The 27109-nt window shown below is 48.0% G+C and overlaps 1 protein-coding gene across 14 annotated transcripts in view; it reads left to right on the top strand.

Annotated features, from left to right (window-relative positions):
• The window catches only part of ATP2B2 (ATPase plasma membrane Ca2+ transporting 2), a 210642-nt gene that overhangs the window by 78716 nt on the left and 104817 nt on the right, over positions 1-27109 (top strand). For all 14 annotated transcript variants that reach the window (XR_008530964.1, XR_008530965.1, XR_008530966.1 and 11 more), the window contains one exon: positions 173-690. Coding sequence is in view for 11 of the 14 variants with exons in the window: in XM_054595305.1 (XP_054451280.1) it covers positions 492-690 (199 nt within the window). In the remaining 3 variants the exon portion in view is untranslated. The remainder of the gene's footprint in view (positions 1-172; positions 691-27109) is intronic.

Genomic DNA, 27109 nt, shown 5'->3' on the forward strand with positions numbered 1-27109 from the left:
TTTACGGTGTGTGCTGGTATGCTATGAATGTTATACAAAGCACCCATATTAGGTTATATGGGTGTTATTTTGGGTGGGCATGTATGCACATGTACACAGGACCTTCATGAGCACCCATCCCATGAGGCTTCCAGTTCTGACCCCTGTCACCACTCTGTGCTTGCCCCAACAGGAGCCACCGCCCCTGACCATGTAGATGCCAGCTCCAGGGAGCAGCATGGGCCCTGATGAATGGAGACTACTGGGTCTACAGCCCTGAGCCCCTCTGGCCCCTGGACTTCACCCTGCACCCAGGGACACCCCTTGGAGTTCACCACTGCTGTTGTCAGCCCACCTCAGCCTCCTCCTCCCCCTGGGACCCGGAGTCGGCCACCAGGAGCTGCAGACATCCAGTGAGGTTGTGCTGAGGACAGCCACACAGAGCCATCATCCGGCAGCCTCTTGTCCCGCGCTGACCCTCGGGCCCACCCCGAGCGGGAACTGTGGCAAACATGGGTGACATGACCAACAGCGACTTTTACTCCAAAAACCAAAGAAATGAGTCGGGCCATGGGGGCGAGTTTGGGTGCACGATGGAGGAGCTCCGCTCCCTCATGGAGCTGCGGGGCACTGAGGCTGTGGTCAAGATCAAGGAGACTTATGGGGACACCGAAGCCATCTGCCGGCGCCTCAAAACCTCACCTGTCGAAGGTAGGTGTGGAAGGCTCAAACCCAGGGCTACAGCCCTGGCAACTGCTATCTGTGTTGGCTCCATGATACTTCACCACAGGGATGTCTTGGACAGGGGCTGAAATATAGCAGCAGCTCATGGACCTAGCTGCTCAGCAGGAACCTGCCAGTCTGTCTAGTGGTTGCCTGTGCCTGCACCCCACTGTACCCAGTGGGTCAGGGTGTCCCTCTTCATCTGGGGCCCTCTTGGGTCAGGAGGAAGAGCTAAGCCTGGTCCTTCTTTCCACATTGGTTGCTGTCTCTAATGTTGTGCCTACATGCTGAGCCTGGGCTGAAATTTCAAAACCGTTTCTTTCTTGGTGTTTGGTTGTTTTGTCAGGGAGATTGGGAATAAAGGAAACATTCTCTCTTCACTTTGTGATTCTAGCTCAGGTCTCGAGAATGACCACATGTGGCCCTGCCATGGGAGCAGTCTCTGCCTTGGGGCTCCTGAGCCTCAGCCTTGTGGAAACACCAACCTGTGGCAGAATGGCCCGTGCGCATCTCTGCCATCAGGGTGTCATACCCAGCCTGCCAGGAGGCAGGATTGCCCAGTGGTCTTTGCCTTGTCAATAGGACCAGGAGATTCTCTTGAGTCAGGAATCCTTAACTGTTTCTGGGCTCTGGGCCTGAATGGAAGCTGTGGCCTTTCTCCCCAGAAAAACAGCCAACCACATGCAACAGATGTGGCTCACACTAACAGTGACTTCACAGAGCCCCTTGAAGCCAGGCTATGGACCCTGAGTTAAGAAACCTGCCCTCCCCTCCCACCTGACAGGCTATCTCTCAGACCCTGGGAGACTGAGTGGCCCATTGCCAAACTCCAGCGCTGTGCAGGGTCATTACGAGCTGGCTCATTGGTCCTGCACCTGAGGGCAGGAATCCTGTCCTGCTCTTCTCTGTGCACCCAGCACCCAGTCTGGTGCATGGCACAGAGGAGGGTATATAACTTAATGGTGATGGAAAAAGACTTGGTTTAGGGTGGTGAACACACAATATAGTATACAGATGATGCATTATAAAATTGTACCTCAGAAACCTATATAATTTTATTAACTAATGTCACCCCAATAAAGTCAATAAAAATAAAATTAAATTAAAAAAAAAAAACCTGAGGCATGGCCATTGAGTCCCCAGTCCACAGGGAGCAGTTCAGATGTCTGAGCAACCAAAACAGCAAATAATCCAGACCAAGTGCAACAAGGGCCCCAGAGCTCATAGGGTAGGTGAGGTGGGTGAGCAGTGAAGGTCAGAGAAGGCTTCCTGGAGGAGGATGTGTTTGGCTATGAAGGAAAGAAAAGGGAAAGCATGTAGCATGGAATAAGCAGCATTTCTTGGACAGAATTCCATAGAATACCAATGCATTACAAGAGCTAGGCATTACTTGAAAAATATAGGGGACTCAGTTTTCTCATCTGTAAAATGGAAAGAATAGTAACAGCTCCGACTAGTGTTCTGCCCCCTGCCAGCTGTGTGTGTGCCTTTTGGACTTTTGTCTGGCCTCTCTAAGCTTTGGTTTCCTAATACCTCATAATGACCAAAGGAGATCTCTGATGGGAAAGGTCTCTTTGGAGGAGGAAAGCCTGAGGTAGGATTAACCAGAGCCCCTGCTGCATTGGTCCCTAGAAGGACTCCCTGATGCAGGTGGAGCTGAAAGAGGCTTGGAGAGGGGCAGAAGAACATGCCACAGGCCCCAGACTTGAGTGAGACTTTGGTTCAAGTCTCAGCCCTGCCTTTTCCAAGCTGTGCGACTGTGGACAAGTTACTCAATCTCTCTATGCCTCAGTTTCCTCATTATCCCCTGTAAAATGGGGTAATGATAGTGGTTACCTCATTATGTTATGGTGAGGACACAGTGAGGTAACTTAGCACAGCACCTGGCACATGGGCAGTGGTATGTTAGGATTCAGCCCCACCTTTCCCCATCAATAAAATGGGTTGTGAACATTGTTATTCATTCAGATCAAGCCAGTAAATGTCAGCTGTTGTTTTTAATATGAGTATCACTACTCTAGAAGACGCAGTCACATTTTCCAGAAAGGGTGGAATCTGACTCTTCTGGAACACTGGTCAGTGTCCCCACATGGTGCCATACGTTGCAGTAGGTTATTCTGCGTCATTATTACACATGTGCCTGGAAGCAGGAGTTATGATCCTGTTTTACAGATGGGGAGCATGAGCGCTCAAGGTCATCGGCACAGTTCACGTCAAAGCAGGCTAGGAGCACAGCTCTGACGAACACCACCTAGGTGTGCCTTCAGCCCTGAGCCAGGCACGCGCACCTGGGCAGTCTTCTAAAGGCCTCTCTGTCTGATGAGGGCCTGAGTAGGGTGGGGCCACCAGAGAACATTCCTTTATTCTTTCTTATGTTCATCATTTGTCCAGCCCTGTTTGCCCTCTTCTGATTTACAGAAATGTTCATCTTCCAGCCCCAGCCCCCAACTTAGAGCCATGTGGCCTGGGGCTATGCCAACTCCAGACGGGGACTCAGGTTGGCCATGGTGGACATCCTCTGCCCCCAGTCTGCTGAGGCGAGCAAGGAGCCGGCCTCTGAGTCACACTATAGGAAACTGCTCCAGGCCACGCATAAATTAACCTTCCCATTCACATCCAGCTAATTTTAGACAAAAAGATCTCTGCAAGCGATAGAAGAGGTTTAAAGCCATAGAAATCTATTTCCACCCACCCAGGACACCACCTGCTGCCAGCACAGGCCATAGGCTCAGCTCCCATGGCCTGGCAGTGTTGGATTTTCTCCCTAACTCTGGGGATAACTGTTGTATAAACCTGGCCTCTGTGAGGCCAGGTGTGGCCTCTGCCCCCACCTGAGCTTCATTTCCTTCCTTTTCCACTATTGGTTCTGTTCCATTCTGGTAATGCCTTTCCCTCTGCCCTCCCGTACCCCAGTTTCTTCCACATCCTTCCAGCTTAGAATAGTAGGGCCCCAGAGACCCAGGTTCAAATCCTGACTGGCTCACTCTTAGGGGACATTGGGAGAATTCAGTGTAACCTCCCTGAGCCTTAGTTGCCTTATCTGTAAGATGGGGATAATAACACTACCTACCTCACCAATGCTGTCCACATGAAGGGGTTGTGCAGTGTATGGCAGACCCTGGACACTTACAAAATGATGTTATCGTTGTTACAATTATACCTAATATTTCTTTTCAAAAACATGCATGGGCCCCACCCTTGTGAAAGAATCAGGCAATTAATAAGACAGTGCCCAATGAAGAGTTAATGTGCCATCACAGAAGGCTTCCCAGAGAAGGTGGACTCCTGATGAGTCTAGAAAGCTGGGGAGTGGGTTTTGGGGTGGCCAGTGAGGTCCTGGAGGCAGGAGCTGTTTGCCCTTCTCCTCCAGGTCCCAGCACCTGGTACAGTGCCTGGGGGCTCAACATTATTCACAGAAGGAAGGAAGAGAGGGAGAGAAGAGAGCTGGGGGATGCCCTGGTGCCTCTCCCTGCATAGGACAGAGGCTGCAACCTGGGGACAGGACACAGGACACCCTGTGTCACCCATGGAACAATTGGCTTCAGTTCCCCAAGCCTAGAGTGGCACTTTTCTGAGCCTCTCCCCGTACACGGCCCTTGTCCTTTACTCCTGTCACCCACACCTCAGGCTGTCAGAGGGGCAGCTCAGGCACGTCCTATTGGGTGCTCCTTGAATTGCGTGTTTCGCAGTGGGGGAGAAAGAGGGACAAAGAAGATGGGGCAGCAGCAGGTGGGGTGGGAACTGGATACTTCAGAGTGTTGTGAAACGGAACCTCCGGTTAATTTTGTATGAATCCTACAGCCTGCCCAAGTGGAGGGGAGAGAGGCGCTGGGGGTGGACAGGAGGGCAGGTCATGGAGGATGGTACCTCATGTGGCAAAATACGATGTTAGCTGAGAATGCCCCTCTGACCTGGCAGGGCTCAGGTCATCCACAGAGCTTCCACCAGCAGGGCACCGGGAAGAATGTGGAGGCAGTGGGCGGGGTCTGATGTTTGTCATTGTGATATCGTTGTCCGTTTCCCCAAGGATCACTTGGGCCCTGACAGGCTGACAGGGAAAGTGAGGTAGCCACAGTTGCAGTCTTGTCCCCGACAAGGTGAAGCTGAGGACCGCTCAGGTAGAGGGTCCACATGGCAAATTCCCTGCCTGGCCAGAGAGAAAAGAGAACCACTCCCCAGGGTCTTCATGTGAAGTGGCCCATGCTCCATTTTAAGGCCCAGGACTCTGTCAGGTGCAAGGCCTGGAGATAAGAACTTATCAAAGTATTTAAGAGGCTGAGAAAACTAGCCACCTTCTCAAATACATGCAGGGGTGGAGGAGGGGAAAGCCTGAGGACTGGGGAGGCGTTCAGACTCACCTGTCATGACCTCGCTTCTCTTATCTGTGAAATGGGGATTGTGCCACTTCGCTCTTTGCCATTTGGAGATAGTGAGTTAAAAGTGCTTTAAAAGTTGTCCACACACAAAAAATTATTGTCTTCCAATATTTATTGAGTATTTTTATCAGGATCCTGGTTGATAGAAACCCATCTCAAATTGGCTTATGCAAAAAAGGGATTTTCTGACTTGCACAACCGAAAAGTCCAATGACTGTTCTGGCCTCAGGCATGGCCAGGTCCAGTGCTGCAGGAGGGCTTTGTTTACCCTTCCCCTATTACCTTTCTCCTCCACTGTCCTCAGGCAGGCCCTCATCCAATGAGAGCCCAGCAGCTTCAAGCTAGTACCCTCCCATCCCAGACACCCCAGTGCCAGCTGCACCTCTTTCTCAGGATTTCCCCTTAAGTACCAGAACAGACTCTCACTGGGCCACCAGGAGTCACATGGCCAATCTTGAACCAAACCTTTTGGCTGGAGGATGGAATGAGCTGATAGGTCAGACCTGGATCCCATGCTCACTGCAGAGGGGGACCAGTCAGTCCACATATACCACACAGAGACTGGGGGAGGGGAGAGGAATGGAGGCACAAGATACACATGTTTATGGGCCTGCTGTGTGGAAGGCCCCTACTGTGTGCTGGTGAGTGTATGGAGTAAGAGCAGACATGCTCCATGCCCTTGAGGAGTGCTTTACCTGAGGAAGGATAGAATTAAAAAGGCAATTGTGCCCGGGCCAGGTGGCTCAGCTGGTTGGAGCATTGTCCCGTACACACACACACACACACACACACACACACACACACAGACAGTTTGCAGGTTCAGACCCTAGTCCGGGCACATACCTAGGTTGTGGGTTTGATCCCCATTCAGGGCTCATATAGGAAGCAACTGATCGATGTTTCTCTTTCACCTCAATGTCTCTCTCCCCCTTGCTCTCTCTCAAAAATCAATAAAAAATTTAAATCTAAATTTTAAAAAGGCAGTTAAGGAGTGAAGGAAGGATTCAGGAGCACCAAATATGGAGTGATCATAGCCAAACCATAGCACTGATAATAACTACTCCAGGATAATAGGCAAAATAAGCTGGCTCCTGGCAAAGTAGGTCTACAACTAATGTTCTAGCAGTGAAGTGGCCAGCTCATGTCATGATCAAATTCTGGCTCCACTTCTTATCCAGCTCCAGAGTATTGGGCCAGTTCTTTAACCTCTTTGTGCCTCAGTTTCCTCATCTATTACATGGGATAATAACAGTGCCTCTTCCATAGGGTTGCTGTGAGGATCAAAGTAATATGTGTAAAGTGCTTAGTGCCTGGCACGTGGCAGGTGCTATATCAATGTCAGCTGTTTTATTATTCTATGCCAGGAACTCTCTGTGTGACTTTAAGGGACATGTTGGGTTTAAATTAATGGAGATAAGAAAGGTAGCTTATCTGGGCAGATCAATGGGCTTGAGCAACACACGTGAATCTATGATTTTTTTAAAATGTCAGTACCATATTTGATTTGCAGTGCTTATACACCACCCCCCACCACTACTACCAGGGGGAAAAATCCTTTAAAAGCACAGCTTTCTGTGAAAACTGATGAATCATAATGTGGACGCTTTCCAGAACACCACCCGCACATCTTTCTGAATCATCAATAAAATAAACCCACATGTTGATTAATATGTGCCATCTACTTTCTCAGTCAGGGGCAAGAGAGTGTGTGCTAGGCAAACAGTTCTGCAGGCCTGGGGGTGGCCAGCAGATTGCAGACGAGTTAGGTAAAGGGCCTAACCTGCCAGTGACCAAGGGTTTCTGGGTGAAGGCCAGCAGGACTGGAGGGACTTCATGTCCCAAGGATGACGCTGCTGACCTGGTAGGTGCTTTGCATAGTCAGGCACCCAGAGGAGGGTGGAGGGTATGGGCAGTGAGGCCCACTTACAGGTGGGCCTCTCACTAGGCAGGCCGGCCATGCAAAAAGCCTGAGTCTCAAAGCCAAACAATGGCTGTCATTTACTATGTGCAGACGTATCAGGGCCAGGCTCTCGATCTCATATGGTCCTCACAGCAACCCCTTGAACAGGAAACAAAGGCTTGGAGAGGAAGCCATCTCTATGAAGGCATCTTTGCTTTGCAGAAAGAATATGCACTAAACTCTAAGTGCCTAGTACATGCTCAGAAAAGAGAAGGAATGAGAAGAGCATTGACTCAACAGTCCCAGCTGCACCGCTGAGACCCTTGAGCAAGTCACTCCATCTCTCTGAGCCTCAATTTCCCCATCTGTAATTGGCATAATAACAATGCCCACCTCCCAGAACCAGATGAATACAAGTGTCCAGAGACTGTCCCACTGCTTCCCCTGCTTCTATCATGCCAAATGGAAATGTAGGCTGACATGTCTTTATTTGTTGAACAGGTATGTTATACACCTACTGTGTGCAGGCTTGGGCCACAATGCTATTCTGGGAAGAGATGTTCCAACTGCTTCTCAGGAGCAGTTTTTGTGTGGTGTGGCTCTACATGAGACAGGTGGGAAGGCCAAGACAGGGAGAGCCTTCCAGGACATTCCCTCTCCATCCACGGAGTGGGGATAGAAGTCAGACAGGAGACAACTCCAGACACACAGAGGCAGGCAGGATTTAGTAGAAAAGACGGCAGCTAGGGGCAGGGGCCAGGGACTCAGTCTAGGCAGAGGGAATGAAGGAGGAGCCACTCCTGGCACCCTACCCTTCCAGAGCTGCCAGTCAATAGGGGTACAGAACTGGGCTGTACACTGCCCCTGCCTGGAAGACCCTCCCAGTGTAACTGTAATACTGGCTACTAGCTGTGATACCAGAGACACATTACCTCATTGACTCTTCACAAACCCCTGGGAAACGGGAACTGTTTGTACCCCCAACTTACAGATGGGGCTCAGGGCACCACCACTAACAAGAGGTCCAGCCAGGATTGGTACCCAGACAGGCTGGCTCCCGAATGTGCACACATGACCTCCTTAATCCACTGCCTCCCGTTGACAAAGTAACTCTACAGCAGGAGGGAATGTGCTGAAGGTTGAAGGAAGGGTCAATCCCTGCCTGAATCAAGACAAAATCAAGAGAAGCATCCTCTGAGCTAGATCTCCAAGGACAGGGAAGAGCTGAACATGCAGAGACAGGGAGGAGAGCACATTCTTTTTCTTTTTCTTTTTCTTTTTCTTTTTTTAAAGAATTTATTCCATTTTTCAAAGAGAGGGCAAGGGAAGGAAAAAGAGAGGGAGAGAAACATTAACCTGCAAGAGAAACATCCATCAGCTGCCTCCCACATGCACCCAAACGGGGATCTGGCCTGCAACCCAGGCATGTGCCCTAACCAGGAATTGAACTGGGAACCTTTTGGTTTGCAGTACCATGCTCAACCCACTGAGTCACACCATTCAGGGCATGGAGAACACATGCTTAATGAGGGTCACAGCCACGCGAAGGCCCTGACCTGAGAACCAGTATGTGCACAGGGAGACATGAGGAATTCACTGTGCCTGGAACCTAAGGTAGATCTCAAAGGGCAGAGGACTCCAGCTGACAGACTATGGGTTGACTTTTGTAGACTCGGGGTTTTAGTTGGTTTTTTTTATGCAGTGTATGCAGACTGTCAGCTTGGATAATAGTGTTTATGTTTTTCTCTTCTGTCCGTGTGAGTGTGAAATGAGTTGTGAGCTCTGTGAGGGTAAAGCCCTGAATATAGTTCCTCTCCAAAAGCCAGGTGAGCCAAAGAATTCACTGAATGCAGGGAAACTGAAGATTTGAAAGCTGATTCTCATATTGGGTTCCTTGGGGTTCTCCAGAGGTGCCTCAGGGGACAGGGAGATGCTGAGTGGCCTTTCCTCCCTACCATGTACCAGAGAGCCTCTTTTTTATTTTTTTATCTGTTTTTCATGGTAAAACATCATGGTAAAAGATTTTTTTTAAAAAACAAAGGGTTTTTTTTTCTTTTTTCAAAAGGAAAGAAAAAATTTGAAAACCTCTAGTACAGGAGAAAGATGCTAAACCAGAGTCTCTAAAGCCTGGGCTGGTACCCAGGTTATTTAAGTTCACAGTGCTTCAGTATTTATATCTGTACAATGTAACAGGTAAAGTCCAGCTCCTGGGAGCCATACTGGTCGTTGATTAAGTGAAAAAATACACACAGAGTGCCTGGGCCGCAGACGGCCCTCAGGGGAGGTTCATCTTGCAGCCACCCCACCCCACCCTTGCCATGGTCTGGCCTCATGTGCCCTACCCACCTGTGTTAGGAGACACTCTGAGCTGGAAAGACTGAAGAGGAGACCAGCCTGACTTTGGCCCTTTTTGACTGAGACACTCCCCAAACCCCACACCAAAAAACAGGGTGGGTCTGGTAGTCCCTGAGGCTCCTCTGGGCTCAGACATTCTAGAACTGTGTGACTCGCTGTCTCAGTGCCCCCCAGCAGTGCAAACGCCAGACTGGCCAAAGAGTGGCTAGCACACAGCCAGCCCCCAGATTGCTCTTCCCTTGAAAGACTGACTTCAGATCTTTCAGGTACAGCTAAGACCCCACCACAACCCAGGCAGGGTCAGTGCCCTTGGCCTCTCACCCCAAGCCCCTGCCCAGCAAAGTTTTCCTTCCACATGGCTTTGGAACCCTACCCCAAGGGCTTCCGAAGGCCCGTGGGTGTTCCCTGGCAGTAGGTCTCAGGCTCCCAGAAGCCCAGGGCCCTGGAACACCAGATGCTGATTACTTTGCGCCCGAGTTTCCATTTTCTTATCTGTCAAGTGAGCTGAGGGGTGAGAGACGTTGCTCAGCAAAGCAGGCTGGACCCTCTCTAGCATTAGGCAATCTCAATTGTCCACCGAGCCTGGGTCCCACAAAGGTCAAGAGAGCTGAAGCAGCTTCTCCCTCCAGGCCTGCCTGTCACACGAGAGGCTCTGACAGAGCAGGTAAGTTATTTATGCAGGCCCTCCTCACCCCACAACGATTATCTTACTCCTCTTGGCGCAATCCAGGCCCCTGCTGTGGTTTCAGACCTGGAGTTATTTATAGTCAGTGGAAATTAGCGCCTCTGCAGATGGCTCCTTCATACCCACCTGCCAGCATCAGCCTCCACCCTAAAGAGAGGCCCTCTGGAAATTTCCGTGGTCCCAGAAAATGATTCCAGGGACCATTTCTGAACAGGGAAGATTCAGCTCTTTGTGTGAGATAGCTTTGGACAAGTTGCCATGGAGTTGAGAGGTGGAAGCAAGCCCTTCCAGCATTATGATCCAGGAGGGCTGCATGGAGGAGGTGGTATCGAGCAAGATGTTGAGAGATAGGAGGGGTTTGCAGTGGGGAACGACACTCCAGGTAGCGGGGAAAGTATGGACAAAGGCACAGAGGCAAAGAAGAAAGGTATGTAAAAGGAAGAGCTCATCATTTCTGTCTGGCTGGAGCTTGGAGGAGGGAGCAACCAGAAGTAATGATGATAATGAAAAATAACTGAGCATTATAGATTTTCCAGATACCATTCTAAGAGCTTTACATACATCATACCTCATTTAATCCTCCCAACAACCTTATAAGGTAGGCACTGGTATTATCCCCATTTTTACAAATAAAGAAACTGAAGCTTGGAGAAGTTAAATCACTTGTCCATGGTCACACAGCTAATGAGTAGAAGAACTGGGATTTAAAATCCAGACAGATGACTCCAGAGTTATACTAGGACTCTGAATGTTAAGTCAAAAAGTTTGGGCTTTAAATAAGAGGCAAGAGGGAGCCCCAAATGTTCTTAAGCAGAGAAGTAGCGTGGCTAAGACAATTGGTCTGGCAGTAATAAGTTTGGTTTGGAATGGGGGCATAGAGCCAGCGGGGAGGGAGGGACAGGCATACGAAAGAGAGGTGATGGGGCTGGACCCAGCCGGTGATAAAGAGGAGGGAGAGGAGGGAACTTCAAGCAGCAGGACTCAGCCTGTTATTGGAGGGGTGGGAGGGAGGAGGAAGAGAAGGAGGGGAAGGAGGAGGGGAGAGAGAATCAATGCAGACTCAGTTTTTAAGACAGCAACTAGCCACTTATGGTAAAGGTGAGCCAACAAGGACAGGAGCAAGGTCTGGGGTAAGATAAAAGGTTTATGCTGGGCACTGAGCATCCTCAGAGCCTGGGGGATAGGACGATAGGTTTGGAACCCTGGAGAGAGGGTGGGCCTGGAGGTGGAACATCAGATGATAGAGATGTCTACAGAGAAGTCTTGTCTCTACTAGCAAGTGCCATACCTGCACAGGGGGAAGTCAAGCGTGGGAGGGCAGAGATTTGGGCCTGTGTTGTTCACTGCTGTATCCTGCCACCTAGAACAGTGCCCAGCACAGAGTACACTCAAAAAATATGCAGGAATGAATTCACCTGGGGTGCTCATCAAGCACAGGTCGGTCCTTAAGGAACGTCTGCTACTAAGGGGGCAGGCATCAGGCAAAGTATGGGAGGCAGAGAAGTAGAAGGAAAATGTTGCCTGTAGGCAGGGTATGATCAGGGTTTCTGGCACTAGACAGGCAGTAGGTTAGACAGAGGGTTTGCAGGAGAATCAAAGGAGGACAATGAAGGAGTAACAACCTCAAGAGTAGACTGCGATATGAGCTCTTGAAAAATGTCTATTGGACAAAACAGCAGGAGCATTCCCTAGGGCTTCTCTGCCAAACACACACCAGCTCAGTCGTGTCAGGGCAGGTGGGGAAAGGGCCTGGGAGACTCATTGACCTGTGGGGCCACAGGTCTGGGATGGCTCTCAGGGACCATTTCATCCAGCAATCCCAGGGTGCATGTGAGACTGGGGCCCAGGAGGGAAGCGACCTGCCCTAGCACGCAGTGGGTGAGCACCCGACCCAGGGCCGGGGCCACAAATCATCCCTGCACATGGTGAAGGGGGAAGATACCCCTCCTCCCTGTCCCCATTGCAGCCTCCCCACCTCCCCCCTCACCCTCAGCTCTCTCATCCATTCCTGCTCTGCCAACTGTGTAGGTTCCAGGGGCTGCCATAATAAAGGACCACAAACTGAGTGACTTAAACAACAGAAATGCATTGTCTCACTGTTCTGGAAGCTGGAAGTCTGAGATCAAGGTATGGGGGAAAATACAATCCAACTCAGAACATTCGAACTTGAGACAGTCACTTCTCTGCTTGCAGCCACAGTTTCTCACCTATAAGGTGGGGACATAATGGGAACAGATGAGGACCATGGTGAGGACAAACAAGCTCACCTTTATATGGACGTGTGTCTCCGAGAGCCCATCACACAGTGAGCATTAGAAGGGGCAGCGCAGCCTAAGCATTAAGCAGCAGACATCCTGGGTCTGAATCCAGCTGTGCTGTGCCGCCTCTCAGAACCTGTTTACTCACCTGTGAAGCAGCACTGATTCCTGGACTGTTGAGAGGAGTAAGTGAGCTGACACAAGTAGGCACACACAGCACTGTGCAGGAAGCCCACAGGGAGAGGAAACTGCCATTATTATTATTATCATTATCATTATTATTATTATTATTATCATCACCATCATCATCATCATTATCATTATCATCATTGTCATGAACATATTATAGGTGTAAAAGCTGAGGCCCAGGGAGGGAAAGATCCTGTCCAAGCCCACACCACCATCTGGCACAAAACCAAATGAAAATGATTTTTAACCACATCCCTGTGTGATTTTTTTTTTAAGTAATTACCAAACGCCCAACATTAGGAGAGCAATTAAGCCCCTTTCCACTGCTCCACGTGCCTGACAGAACATTACAGAAAATGGGTGATTCAGAGAACATGAAGCCATGCGGATGAGGCTTGTGAAGCAGTGTGATGTGAGCAAAACAGAGCTTGACATGGTACATACAACAACTCCACAAAAACAGACACAAGAAAAAAGGTCTTAAAGGAAACATCCAGACTGTGCAAGTATTGGGATTGTGGGTGAGATTAGGGACAATAGTTTTTCAACTTCTCTTACTGCCCTGGGGGATGGACTCCTAAGGTGGATCAGTGAAGACTTTCCGGCTATAAGCAAACAAGCTGGCTGGGAAGCAGTCTGTGCACAGAATGGGGCAGTCTCAAGCTGGAGCAAAGGCTGGAAAACCTAGCTGTGTTTTCCCGAAGAAAACGGGGACAGGCAGCGATCAGCGACAGGACTGACAGGACAGGTGCCCCTTTGGGGAGTGTGGGGTGGGGAAAATCTGCTCCTGCTGTTTTGGGCCCTGTGTCACTCAGGATCCCAGGCAGTGCGGTGCTGGTACATGTGTAAAACCAGCTCTCTGGGTTGGGAGGGAGCTGTCCTTTGCAGTGTGCAGATTTCCTGGTGAAATGCTCCCACTGTGTCATCGACATGATGGCATTAAATGCGGAGTTGGGAAGAGATGCACCATTAACACACCATTATGTAGTATTTCTTTTTTTTAACTTTCTTATTTTTGTTCGATTACAGTTGTCCCCAATTTTCCCCCGTTATTCTCCCCCGTCCTACGTACCCCCACCTCCCACCCCTCCATTGTCTTTGTCCATGGGTCCTTTATACATGTTCCTTGACTTGATCCTTCCCTTTCCTTCCCCCATTATTCCCCTCTCCCCTCCCCTCTGGTCACTGTCTTTATTTCCATGTCTCTGATTCTATTTTGCTTCCTTGTTTGTTTTGTTGATGAGGTTCCACTTATAGGTGAGATCATATAGTATTTGTCTTTTACTGCCTGGCTTATTTCACTTAGCATAATACTCTCCAGTTCCATCCATGTAGCATTTCTCTAATGCAGATTTAAGAGAATAGAACCTAGTGGCATGTAGTATAATAGTTATGAAGGGATGAGTGTGAAGGAGCATTTGTTATCTTTTTAAATATAATTATATAAATTATAAGTTTGTATCATTTAAGTCTGATTAAGATTATATCTAACAACCAGCTCCTGAAAATACCTGAAAATGTAACCATCAGGTCTCATAGGCAGGTGTGAGCTGACACCTGCACATCACCAACTCCAGGTCCAAGGAGAGAGCATATGAGTGGCCTGCCTTGGTTGCATGCCCACCCTTGGGCCAGGAAGTAGGGGGAACATCTTGGTTGACAGCTACCAAGACTCCTCCCACTAGGGGGGGACCTAATTTCCCAAGAGGATACAGGAATGCCACTAGACTGCCAAAACCCAATCAATACCTGCTTTTGTTTCTCTTTTCTATAGTTTCTTTAAGTTGTACTTTTTCTCTTATGATATCTTGTTTATTTATGACACAGATACCCCTAGCTGAAGAGTACCTTAGGGCAGAGGCTTCTCAAGTAACCTCTAAGAGTAGATGAGAGTGAACGGAGACCCTCAAGGGTCAGGAGTGGCCCAGATATGAGAGAAACACCCCTGAAGGCTTAGGCCTAATCTCACAACTATAGGCAGAGTGGGAATCCTAAACCCAGTGAAACCATGATTCCCCAGGGAGCCCTACTGACCCTCCAGGAAGATGCTGCATCTCTCCTGGGACTGCAGGTCCTTGGCCCATGGCCACAATTAGCCAAAGTGAAAAAGCAGCCCCCCACCCACGAACCTAGGTGTCTCCAGCTTCCCCCTTATTGAGGATCATCTGGTGGCCAGCAGAAGTCTTGGCTTAGGGCAAGAAGGGAGCCCAAGGACAGGTGCTGCCCTGTCCTCCAGTAATAACTGAGTTGGCGACTACCTTGTACTGAGCAGCACACCACGATGCTTCTCTTATCCCTCTTTGGAGGAGATTGAGGCACGCAGGGTTGAATGACTTGCCCAAGTCACACAGCTGTTGGAGTAATACCTGGATCTGGATGAGGCTGTACCTCGTGGTCTTAACTGTCCATCAAAAGGGGATGAGGAGTTGTCCCTGGGACTCCATGCTCCCCACAGAGTGGTGCTCAGACTCTGGCCCAGAAGCCTGGGAGTTTTCAGTTGCTACAAACACAGTGGAGCTCAGGCCCAAATATGAGAAAGAGGGGCAGGGCTGGGGGTGGACAGACATTTTATCGGTTAATGGGGTGGCTAAGAAAATGTGATTCTGATTTCCAGGTCTCACTCACTGCCTCCTTGTGGTCAGCAGCATTTTCAGGGGCCCCTGGGCCCAGGACTCAGGGGCTATAAAAGATGAGTCCATGGATAAATGGTGATGAAAGCAGAACTGGGATGTTGAACACACAATATAATATACAGGTGATGCATTGTAGAATTGTACACCTGAAACTTGTATAAATTTATTAACCAAGGTCACCCTAATAAATTCAGTAAAAATACACACATACATACACACATACATACATACACACATACATACATACATAAGATGATTCCAGAATCCCAGACCCAAGTCTTGGAGGCTATCAGCCCTGGAGCCATTTGGCAGGGCCATGAGAGAGACATGGAATACTGACTGAAGGTTCAATGCTGGCTCCTCTACTCACTTGCTATGTGAACGCAAGTAAATTACTTGCCCTCTCTGAGCTTCAGTTTTCACATTGGAAAAGTAGGTTTAGAGATGCCCACCTACAAGATTGTTATGAAAATAATGGATGTATGAGAACCCCTTTATTCCATCCTCTCCCCCTCCAAGTTCTTCTCCCAACAGCGGCCAGAGGAAACTTAAATACGAGTCAACTTGTGCCACCACCTGTTCAAAACCCAGTGGTCCCAATTGCTCTTAGAATGGCATCTACACTCCTCACTGCACCCTGCAGACCTGGCATGACCCAGCCACCACCCTGATGCAGGGGCCTCAAGAACAGGCTGCTGGGCCCACAGGAGCTCTGAGTCCCAGAGCTTCCTTTAAAACTACAGAGCTTGGCCCTTCATTAATACCATTCGAGGTTCCTGGATAAATTAAAGAATATAACTGAAAATTAATGATAATAATTATAATGTTGAGATTAAAGAAGCTCTGCCCCTTAATAAACCCCACTGAATTTTGACAAACTCTCTGGTGGGGTATGATGTCTCATCCCCTGGCTGAGAATTACTACATTCATTTATTAATATACACATCCTTTAAAGAAGCGTTTATTGAGCACCTGTTTTGCTAGTTGCTGTCCTAGGTGCTGGGGATACAGCAGTAAACAAAAAATTCCTACCCTCACAAAGCTTACAGGAATCCAACAAAAAAACACATAAACAAATAAATGAACAAGAATATATCAGGCCCTGGCCAGGTTGCTCAGTTGGTTGGAGCATTGTTCCATACACCAAAATGTTGTGAGTTCAATCCCCAGTCAAGGCACATACCTAGGTTGCGGGTTCAATTCCCAGTTGGGAACATATGGGAGGCAACCAGTTGATGTTTCTCTCTCACATCAATGTTTCTCTTTCTCTCTCTCTCTCCCCCACCCTGTTCCCCACTCCCCTTCCTCTCTCTCTAAATCAATAAAAATATGTCCTTGGGTGAGGAAAAAAAGAAAATATCAGGTGGGTAAGGGCTTTAAATGTGAGTAGGGGAGGGACAACTTTGATGGGCACCTTCCCTAAGGAGGCGACATTTAACCTAATTATCAACTGACATGCTGGATGCCTAAAAATTGCTTTCCACAGTTGACTGAGGGTGAGTTCCAATGGGGCTCCTGTTTTTCGGTGGTTTTAGATCCCCTATGTTAATGTCTTGGGATCTGCCAGGCACTCTGCCAGGCCCTATGACTTTCGTAATCTCTTTTTCTATCACGGCTGCCCAGAAAGATAAGCCTCCCATTTTATAGTAAAGAAACAGAGGCTCAGAGAGGACTTGCTCAGGGTCACACAGTGAGTGGGTAATGGAGTCAGGACTTGTCTTTGAGTGTCCTTACTTGCCTGGTCCTGTGCCTCTTCCCACACCTTTCCTTGCTGAGATATGTTTGGATAAATCACCATATCGGGGGGCGGGGGGGAAGCCCCCTGCTCTGTTAGAAGCTGGTGTTGTCAGCTGGGAGAGAACTACATTCCAAGAGGCCAATGGGCGTTCAGTGAGAGAAAGGGGTCACCGAATTGGCCCAATCCCAGAGAAATAGGAATATGAGGAAAATGCTGGGCAAGCCCCATTGCAGGGAAAAAAAAAAATCACTGCGGAGGCAAACTATAGAGCGGGGAGGGTAGCTTTGTGAATTACCACACTTTGGCTCAACTTCTGGAGGGCTAACGTGGTTTCTTTCTACTTGAGAGACGCAGCTGTAGCATATCTGCTGGGTAGGCAGGCACCATCCTAGACTTTTGAATTTTATGCTTCCCGAGGACAAGGGCCGTTTCATTTACCTTTGAAACCCCAGCACCTAGCAAAAATTCTATGCAATGAAAACCTGAGTGATGATTGCATGCAAGTGTCTATGTGTGTGTGCTGGACTGCCCATTCCAGCTCCCCTGTTCACCTCCCACAACCAGAACCCACAACCCAGCTCAGCTTGGGGACCACAGAGATATCAGAGAATCTAATCCTGACCAAAGCTGCCAGCAGTGTCTTCACCACCTCCCTATACATGTCCCTGCTCAGCTTCCCTGCATCCCCTCTGTCTGGAGAGGTATGTCCCTTTTAGTCCACCTAGAGGTTGGGTCCTGGGAGAGAGTACCCACCCGGGAGGGGCTGTGACCTGACTAGCACAGATGCACCTCCTGCCACCCCCTTGCCAGCCTCAAGGACGTACAAGCTAGAACAAAGCCACCAGAATCCTCTTGAAGTCCTGGGAGATCTAATTACCCAGAAGGGAGAAAGTGTTGAGCAAATGTACACCAGGGTTTGGAATAATCACTTTTTTGACTGCTGCACTTAATGGGAGCCCAGGCTGCAAAGCTGTCTCTCTGATGTCCTGAAGACAGGCTCCCTCTATGGTTGGCTGTTTGATTTGGAACTGCCAGCTTTTCTGTCACCCCCAAAAGCTTTTCTAAATTGCCCTAACAATTACCATCTCAGGGAGCCAGCCATGCTTCAGGCTCCAGCACAGGAATGAAGAAAGTACAGCCAAAAGGTGGGAGGCAGATGGAGACTTCCCTTAGGGCTGGGGTGAGTTCCAGTCCTGAGATTTAATTCTGAGCACTGGGGTGGGTTGGGGGGACTTGCATCTCATTTCAGTGTTATCACCATTTTACAGATGAGGAAACTGAGGCACAGAGTACCCAAAGTCACTTGCCAGCAGGTTGCAGAGGTGACATTTCTGCCTGGCCCAAGCCCCGCCACTCTTCCAATATGTTCCAGATGCCTTCAGCTCTTAGATACTTTTCCCTCTCCCTATTTCATATTTTGAATGTCAGAGCCCGTTGGGATGCATCTTGCCAGCTCTGGGCTGAAGTTTTGTCTCTGAAAAGTGCCAGGGATGACGATTTTCTAACATGTTTCTCAGTTAATCAGTATTCTTACCTTTTGCTATAAATAGCCAAAAACATAATAATAATTGCTTTCGGTAGATTTGGGACCAAGCAGCACAGGGTTTAATCATGTCAGTCCACCCTCCCCCGCCCACAAACACAGAAAAGCCTGAAGTGAAACTAATTGCGAGAGGCTCATGAGCACCTACTAAGTGCTGAGCATTGGGAAAGCCTCCTTCATTTGCTTGATCACTCTTTCAGGAGATGCTTCCTGAGCACTCACTGTATGCTAGATATAATTCCAGGCCCTGGGGATAGATACACCCATAAACAAAATCAATGTCCCTGCCCTTGCAGGGTTTGCATTTGAGTGTGGGTGGCAAGCAAAAAGAAAAATGGAAATGGAAAAATAACTGAGATTGTCCATCGGAGTCAGGGCTCTGGCAGAAATAAGCAAGAGCCTGGAGTTGGGAAACACAGAGCAGATTTTCTGAGATCCTGGGGTCAGGAGGCAAAGAAGACCTGGAGAATGAAAGGGAGGCTGCCATATGGAATGAGGAGGGAGCATGGGCAGAGGCTCAGAGGTGGGACTTCAGGGGACATGCAGCAAGAGGTGAAGCCAGGGTAATGAGCAGGGATGGACAACAGGAGCCTGGAGAAGGAGTGTGGGTTTTTCCTCTACAGTGGAGCACCTGCAGGAGAGCCAAGAGCAGAAGAATGACATGATATATTATCTCATCCTTTTTCACAAAGGCCCTGCAAAACAAGTACTAAATCCTCACTCCAGCAGGTGAGCAGCAACAGAGGCTGAGAAGAGAGATGGCTAGGCCAGTGAAGAGTTGACAAAGCCACTCATTGAACCCAGACCTAGGTGAGGGTTTCCGCATCGCCCAGCTAGCTAGGGATGGGCATGGCCGGAACCCCAGCTCCAGCCTCCTACCCCAGGGCCCTGCCCCAAAATGTCTTGGCACTTATTCTGTTTCTTTGGTTTTGTTGCTGGGCCTCAGGCTGAACAGAACTTAACAGGATATGATTTGAGGGTTCATTGGGAACATTTTGTTTCCCCATAAAATTGTAAACCTCAGGCAAGATGCGCATTCCTGGTTGCTGGGCAACAGGTATGACCCAGTGAGCAGTGGGGGCGATAATCCTTCTCAGAGAGAAGTAGTTAGTCCACCCCCCTTTCCTCCCCATAACGCCCTCAAGACCCAGACCCTCCCATCCAATCAGAACTCACAATGAGGAGGACAGAATGCAAAGTAGATGCATTTTGCAAAGGAGAGGGTGACAGTTCCAAACAGATGTTAAATGGGCTTAGCCTCCCACAGGAAAAATAAAGAGAAGGACTTATCCCAATATGTAGGGAAAACCCTTTATGACCACAATAGTGGCTTGCACATTTACCACATGCTAAGAGCTGTTTTAAGCATGTTAACATATATTAACTCATCATATCTTCACAAGAACCTTATCAAGTAGGCACTTTAATCACCCCCATTTTAAAGGTGGGAAAGCTAAGGGACCTGGGAGTTAATATACCCAACCTGTAAATGGCAAGGCAAGGCAGTCTGGCCCCAGACCTGGAACCGAAGCAAATGGAGGGATGGCTTTTCTGAGAGATCTGATTGGGAGTCAGCAAGGAGAAACAGAATACATGAGAGATTTACTCGAAAACTGGAGTTGAATCAATTCAACTCTTATTGGGCCCTACCATGTGCTAGACAATTTACCTTCTACAGAAATCAGGTAAAAAGCTCAAGCTGATGGAAGAGGAGTATAGGCAACTAGGCTACCATATTTACCAGGGCATGGTAGGAACTATGAGAAAGAAGAAAAAGATTTGGGAGAGGATGACATTGAGGCAGATCCCCAAGGAAAGGTGACAGACCTAGGCCTGGAAAAGGAACCAAAGATGGAAGAAAAAGCATTTCAGGTGGCATTTTATCATCTTGGATGGGAATTAATTTTTTAGGTTTCGGTCTCCATTCCACCATCACCACCCAAGATTGTGAGCAACTCAAAGCAGGGGTCATGTGTAATTCATCTTTGTGTACTTCAGAGACAATACCTATCTGACATTTCAGATGCAGCAATCGCAAAATGTCTTTAAAATATGTAAACACAGAAGGAAGGAAAGGGGAATTAATTAATTAATTAATTAATTAATTAATGAGATTGGTCTTAACTGTAGAACAAGGGATGTTAGACACTATTGTTGAGCATTTAGAGCCTTTGCAAGTTCAACAGTGGAGACGTGAAAAGTCCACAATGGACACTTAAGGGATATCAAATCAGCATAAATTGTGGGGCAGATGGTGGTGGGACTGTGAGGGAGACTCACTGAGGAGCAATTTTAGGAAGAGCCAGTTGAGAGATGCTGGGAGCCCAGATTCAGGTGATGATCTCAGGAGTGAAGAAGAAAGGTCAAATCCAAGAACTACCAAGGAGGCTGGTTAATCAGTCTGAAAGAGGAATAGATTTGAAGGAAACCAAGAGGTTGGTCTTAGACTTGCTGAGTTGGAGATGTGGACAAAACAATCAAGTGGGTCTACCTTGTGGACCCCAGGAAGCCCTGGCCCAGAAACTGAAGGAGAGAAGGAACAAGATGAGAGACACAGCAAATACCTGGAAGACAAGTACAGCTTCCTGAACCACATCTGTGGCAAATATCACTAATGAATCCCCAATGCCAGACTCCTCAAGCTCAACTCCACATAGTTTCTACTAACCAGTCAGTTGACTTGCACGATGAAATGTATTTGTTGCCCCTGTTCTAAGGGTAGCAGGGCGAGCCTTCAAACTGGGCCACTGTCTGACAACCAGGAGGAAAGAGGAAAAGGGGCAATGAGTGATCAGAGGTGGGAGCAGTGAGTCCTCAAAGTTCATTGTCAGGTGTAAACCACATGAGGTCCAGGTCAGAACCATGAACTTTTCCCTGTGTAAGCCTTTAAACTCTTCTTTTAAGAAAAACTTTAAAGGCTTACAGAGTTTAAATGCTTAAACTCTTTAAGAGTTAAAAAAACACACACAAAAAAACCCTTTTTTACGTACAATCACCCAGCCGTTATTATTCATTTATTCATTCCAATTAGTGAAAAAGCATTTATTCTTATGAATAATAATATTCTGAGGGCACAGTCTGATAACTTTCATGATAAGCCTAACTATTCTCAACTGATTTCAGTTTTATTATTTGGTGGAGACTTTGGGGAGCATGCTTTTCTTCTACTGTGGGATCTGTAACCTGATAGCCATCCATTTGACACCTATTTGTTGAGTACCTACTGTGTGCTGGGCTCTGTTATAGGCAAAGGACTGTCTCCACCAACCTCCTCATGGAGCTCACAGTCTGGCAAACTAGGACGACAACCATTCTCAGGGTCATCTATGGTCTTATAGGACAGTCAGCTTAACAACTGAAGAAAGAAAGAGAATGTTCTCAGTCTCCTCCCAATTGCCAAGGAAGCATCACAGCCAGCCTTTTAATGTCCCTGCTTTCAACCTGTCAAGAACAGGAGAATGGATGTTCCTTCTCTCCAGAGCTCAGACTCACCACCCAGCAGGAATGGCACCCAGGAGGTGACCAGGACTTGCGTGTCCTCAAGCATCATAGGAACCAGATTGCTAAACCACACACACACAAAACTTCTCTAGCAAAACTTTAGAAACAGTTTGCTCAAGAGAGCATATAGTCTCCCAAAACAGTGCACTTCTAAATAACACTTAGGAGAGAGTGCGGCAGGTTTCTAGATAGAGACTTCCGTGGGTTTCGCCGTAAAGGAGTAGATCAATGTGGTGATGATATTGGGTGCTCCAATTCGATTCACTGACTCTTTTTTCTCAGTGGTCTTTGTGGTTCTAGTATTAGTGTGAGCCTTGGTCAGTCCTTTGTCAAGCACCACCACCCCAGGCCTCCTGAGGGAGGGGAGTAGTGACTGACACATGAAAGGAAAGAAGTGATAACCCTTTCTCTATTGCACAGGCTGCAGCAGAGGTGGCCCTTGTCAAGTAATTGGAGAAACACACAAAACATTTAAGTTACAAAAGAATCCCCAATAGTGTGTAGTTAAACATCAACATGATGGTGGTATGGGATGCAATTGCTTAGCCATTCCTAAAAGAGATATCCACAATCACCAATGTCATAGTGTAACAAGAGCATGGGGTCTTGGTATCCCAAGACCTGGGTTCTTATCCTGATTATGCTACTAATAGCGGCATGAACTCAAAGAAGTCACTTCATCTCCCAGAACTTCAGTGTCCTCTTCCATGGAGTATAGACATGGCTGTTGGTCTTAGGTAGATGAAGTGCTTTAACTGGTAAATTTAGGAAATAATTACCAAGGCAAACTCTATGCCAAACACTGTGTACCATACGTCGTCTCACATAACCCTGTCATCAGCCTTCTGAGGTCTACAGAATAACCCCATTTTATATCCCAAAAGGCCCAGAGAAGTTAACTTGCTTCAGGTTACCCAGCTGGAAAGTGGTACAACTGGAGCCATTGTTAGTCATTGGGTGCTGTGACCACACATTTCAAAACATACAGTAACAGTTTTACAGAGTTAGGCCCCTAGTGGGTGTAGAAAATCCAGGGAAGGGGGCAACTGACATTTCTGCTCACCAGTGTGTGACCAGGGCTTAGTCGGATGCTGGTGCAGTGAGGTGCACGGTCACAATTTATAGAAAGAGGGAGGGAAGGAGGGAAGGAAGGAAGAAAGAGAGGGAGGGGGGAAGGAAGGAAGGAAGGAAGGAAGGAAGGAAGGAAGGAAGGAAGGAAGGAAGGAAGGAAGGAAGGAAGGAAGGAAGGAAATACTATGCAGTCAAACACATAGCTCAGAACAGCACTCAGGCCAGCTTCCCTGGGTTCAGTTCCAGCTCTGCCACTTACTAACTGTGTATAAAATGGGATACTGATAGTCCCTCCCACGAGGAGTCACTTCTAGGATTTAATGAGTTTATATATGTGAGAGCATATAGTGTAGAAGGTGGCACAGAGTAGACATATGTCATCTGTGATAATGAGGATGAGCTATTTAACCAGAGGTTTTCACATGTATGCTGTGAGTGAGCATTGTAGCTGTTGCCCCAAATGTTGTCACAGCCAACAATCCATCCTCCCTCCCTGCCTCCCTCCTTCCCTCTCTGTCACCGTCACTTTTTCCCTCCCTCTCCCACACCCTCTCCCCCTCCCTCTCTGCTATTTCTTCATCCATAAGCACACAGTATTTACTGTGTGCAATCTATAACCAAGGGCATAAAATGAAATGACACAGCCTGTGCCTTTCAAGCGCTCAAACTTAAGCAATCACAAGAGTCAGTTAAAATACAACTTAATAACTTCTAATGGGGGGAAAAGGCAGGAGAGAGGGACCATTAGATCAGAGTGGGTAGTCAATGGTGGCTTCCCGAAGAAGGTGCTGTGAGTCCCCCACAGAAGGATGAGGGCCGGAAGGGAACCCTGCAGGTGAACGGCCAGGCAGGATGAGAGAGAGTAGGCATGCTGGAGGGGCAGAGGGAGAAGTGGTCAGAGGTTTGCCCCCAAACCAATATGATCAGCGGGGCTCCCTGCACTCTCTGTGCTGCACACACAGCCCAGGTTCATCCCCTCACTCTGCAGTCGGGCAGCACCCTCCACTTGGTGCGGAGCCACAGCTCTAACCCAGCAGCCTTAGAAGGCCCCATAGAAAAGGTTAATGGATTCATGAATGAATGATACAGTTACAAGAGAAGTGTGCAGAAAGATCTTGGAATTTTTAAGCGAAAAGAGCCCTTTGAGAGCTAATCTAAGCCCCTCAATCAAGAGGAAGTGGAACCCAGGAAGCCATGTGGCCAGTAATGGGAGAAGATCAACATGCCTTCATTTGATTTCACCCAAAAAGAGGCTGAATTGAGGATGGGATGCAGGTTACCTATTTGGGAGTGGTCTCAGGAATCAGAGAGTGAGGAGGGGATAACAGGGAAGAGAGAAATGCCTGTGTAAGGTGTAGTATTGAACTGGTTACTGCTGTGGGCAACAGGGCTCAGTCCTGCCAGGACATCTGCAGTGAGCCTGTGGGCTGCACCCCAGAGTTGTCCCTCCAAGGGTGCAAGGCTGGAGCATTTGTCCTGATTCTCCATATCCATTGGGTATAGTTTGGGTACCTCCTGGCACTTCTGGGACCCTTGCTTGGGGTCACTTAGTGACTCCCAGCTGCAGGAAAAGCCCTGAAGCAGAGGACAGGTTTGGTGGGCACATGAGAGAATATGGCCAGTGTGTTCAAGGATTTACCCACCACACTGCAGCTTGGAATCACAGAGAACTGAGGGGCTGTGGCCCTGGGCATAAAAAGCAAATGTCACAGCTCCTTAGGAAATAATAGTACCAGTAATGACTCCTATTAATTGAGGTATTTCTCTACACCAAGTGCCATGCTGAGTGCATTATGTGCATTGTCTCAAGTAATGCACATACCCACCTTAGAAGGTAGCTACCAGTGGCCCCCATTGTATAAATGAGGAAACCAAAGCCCAGAGCTATTTCTATAACTTGTTTAAGGTCAACTAGAAATTTATTGAACTAGGATTCAAACTCAGGTCTGTGTAACTCCACAGACCTCCCTTAACCTCCAGCCTCCCGGGTGATCAGAACCTTCCAGGCGGCCCAGGTACAAGGAGCATGTCAGAGTTCAAGGCTCTGAAACATTCCCCTTCAGAGGAGGCAGCATGTTGGCATGGACAGTCCAGAGAGCAGATCCAGGTACCATCAGTGATTCCCCTTCAGGAGAGGCACTTTCTCCCCTTCCCATGCCTCAGTTTCCTCATCCATAAGATGGGGCTCTCATAATGACTTTCCAGCCTCCTTCATGAGGATCAGTGTAGTAGGAAAAGCTTGCACAGGTTCTCTGCAGTGAGGGAAACCCAGGTTCATGTTCTGAGGAATTTGATGCAGTGGTTAAGACGTAGACTATGGATTCAGGCAAGCCGGGAGTTGAAACCCAGAGGATAGATTTCTTTACAGCCCCTTACCTCAGTTTCCCCATCTGTAAAATGGGGTAAGAAAATGAAGTCACAGAGAAACAAAGACATAAATGGAAGAATGCCCACGTGGAGCCTAGCACAGTAAGTGCTAGCTAGATGTCATCATTACTTTGATCTTTAGGGACGAGACCTTGGGTGGTCCCTTAACCTCAGTGAACCAGGGTTTCCTAATCTAAAGCACAGACCTCTTCATACCTGCCTTATAGAGCCACAAGGCCCAAACTTGGTAAGGGACGTGGACACGGACCCAATGACAACTTTCACAAGGGAGCCCCTCTCACCTTTCCAGGGTCTCCAAGGGTTTTCTGTTTTGCTTCATAACGGTCACACCCTACCTTCCACCCCCTACCCCCCGTCTCCCATTCTCCCCAGAATTCTTTCTTCCTATGAGAGAATCTATTTCTAAGAGACACCTCCGAGTCCTTAGAGAGGCTGCCTCTTTAAAGAGCTGGAGAAGCTAGTGTTACAGAAATGAAGGTCTACTTTCCTGGCTTTTATTTCTGATATTGGATCTCACTGACAATTGCCCCCCAGTAATAACTTCAGGTACCTAAGTGGAAAGTGGGAGGGATGCCCCAGGGTAAGGCTGAAGCTGGACATGTATGTTTCCCCAAGGCCTTTTGTGCAGCATTTGACTAGAGGCTCCTCTATCCCTCCCATGAGCAACAAGAACAGTAGAGTCCACTGAGGCAGTTGGACACAGGAAAAAAAAAAAAAAAAAAAAGGACTCGAGAACACCTTGAGTATCTGCCCTGTCCTCCAGCCCTCGGTCTGAAAATGCCTTAGAGCAGACATTGTAGTCAAGCATTGCCCACCCCTTACCTACTTTCTTCCTTTGCAAGTGTGTCTAGCAGACATTTACTATGCTGACTGAACATTTACTATGTATCAGACCAAGACAGATGCAGGCCCTACACTCATAGAGCTTGGAGTCAGCAGGGGAGCCAAATATTAAGAAAAACCAGTTGCATTATTAATTATTAAAATAATGATAAAATGAAAAGGATTTTCCAGGAGCTATGAGGACATTCAAAAATGGGCTCAATACTGGATACAGGGCAGGTTCACTCAAGGGAAGAGCTGAGTTAGGCACAAAGGGGAGAGGAGCATTCCAAGCAGAGGGAGTCGTGCATGCAAAAGCCCTGATACAGGAAAGCACTTCTGAAGCCACAGAAAAGAGGCTGGTGTCACCGGAGCATAGTAGTGGAGAAGGGATGAGACATCAGGAGAAAGCAGGAGGATACAGGGCCTTCCAGATATTGGCAAGGAAAGTGGATTTTCTCTGGGTGTAGATGAAGCCACTTTAGAATTTTAGGCAAGGGTCTGACATTAACATTGCACTTTACATTTTTAAAACACCCCTCCAGCCACTGGGTAAAGAATGGATTGAGGGAAAAGCAGGGAGATCAGTGAGATGGCTATTGAAGCCATCCTAGGCTAATGTGCAGGTGGTCATATCTGAGATAAGTGTTTGTTTGGGTGGATGTACACACAGGTGATGTGATTATGCCAAGATTTTAACCCCATATGTCCCCATACCCACTCCATCCAAAGGTTATATGAAAACAAACCTGTATTTTCTTACAATGCAGATTGATTTCCCAACTTAAATTAAAATTTCAATTATCCAAATAAAACATGGATACATTTTCCTGGTTAAAATTAAAATATTTCGGTGAAAGCTAAAGTTCCTTTGACCACTACAATTAATCTTAGTACCCTCTCCCCTCCTCAGAGCTCCCACCTTCATGTGTTTGGAGAAGATCCTT

Source organism: Pteronotus mesoamericanus, unplaced genomic scaffold (genome assembly GCF_021234165.1).
Source record: "Pteronotus mesoamericanus isolate MK-2021 breed Mesoamerican mustached bat unplaced genomic scaffold, CSHL_Meso_final scaffold_54, whole genome shotgun sequence".
In the NCBI taxonomy this organism is placed as follows: Eukaryota; Metazoa; Chordata; class Mammalia; order Chiroptera; family Mormoopidae; genus Pteronotus; species Pteronotus mesoamericanus.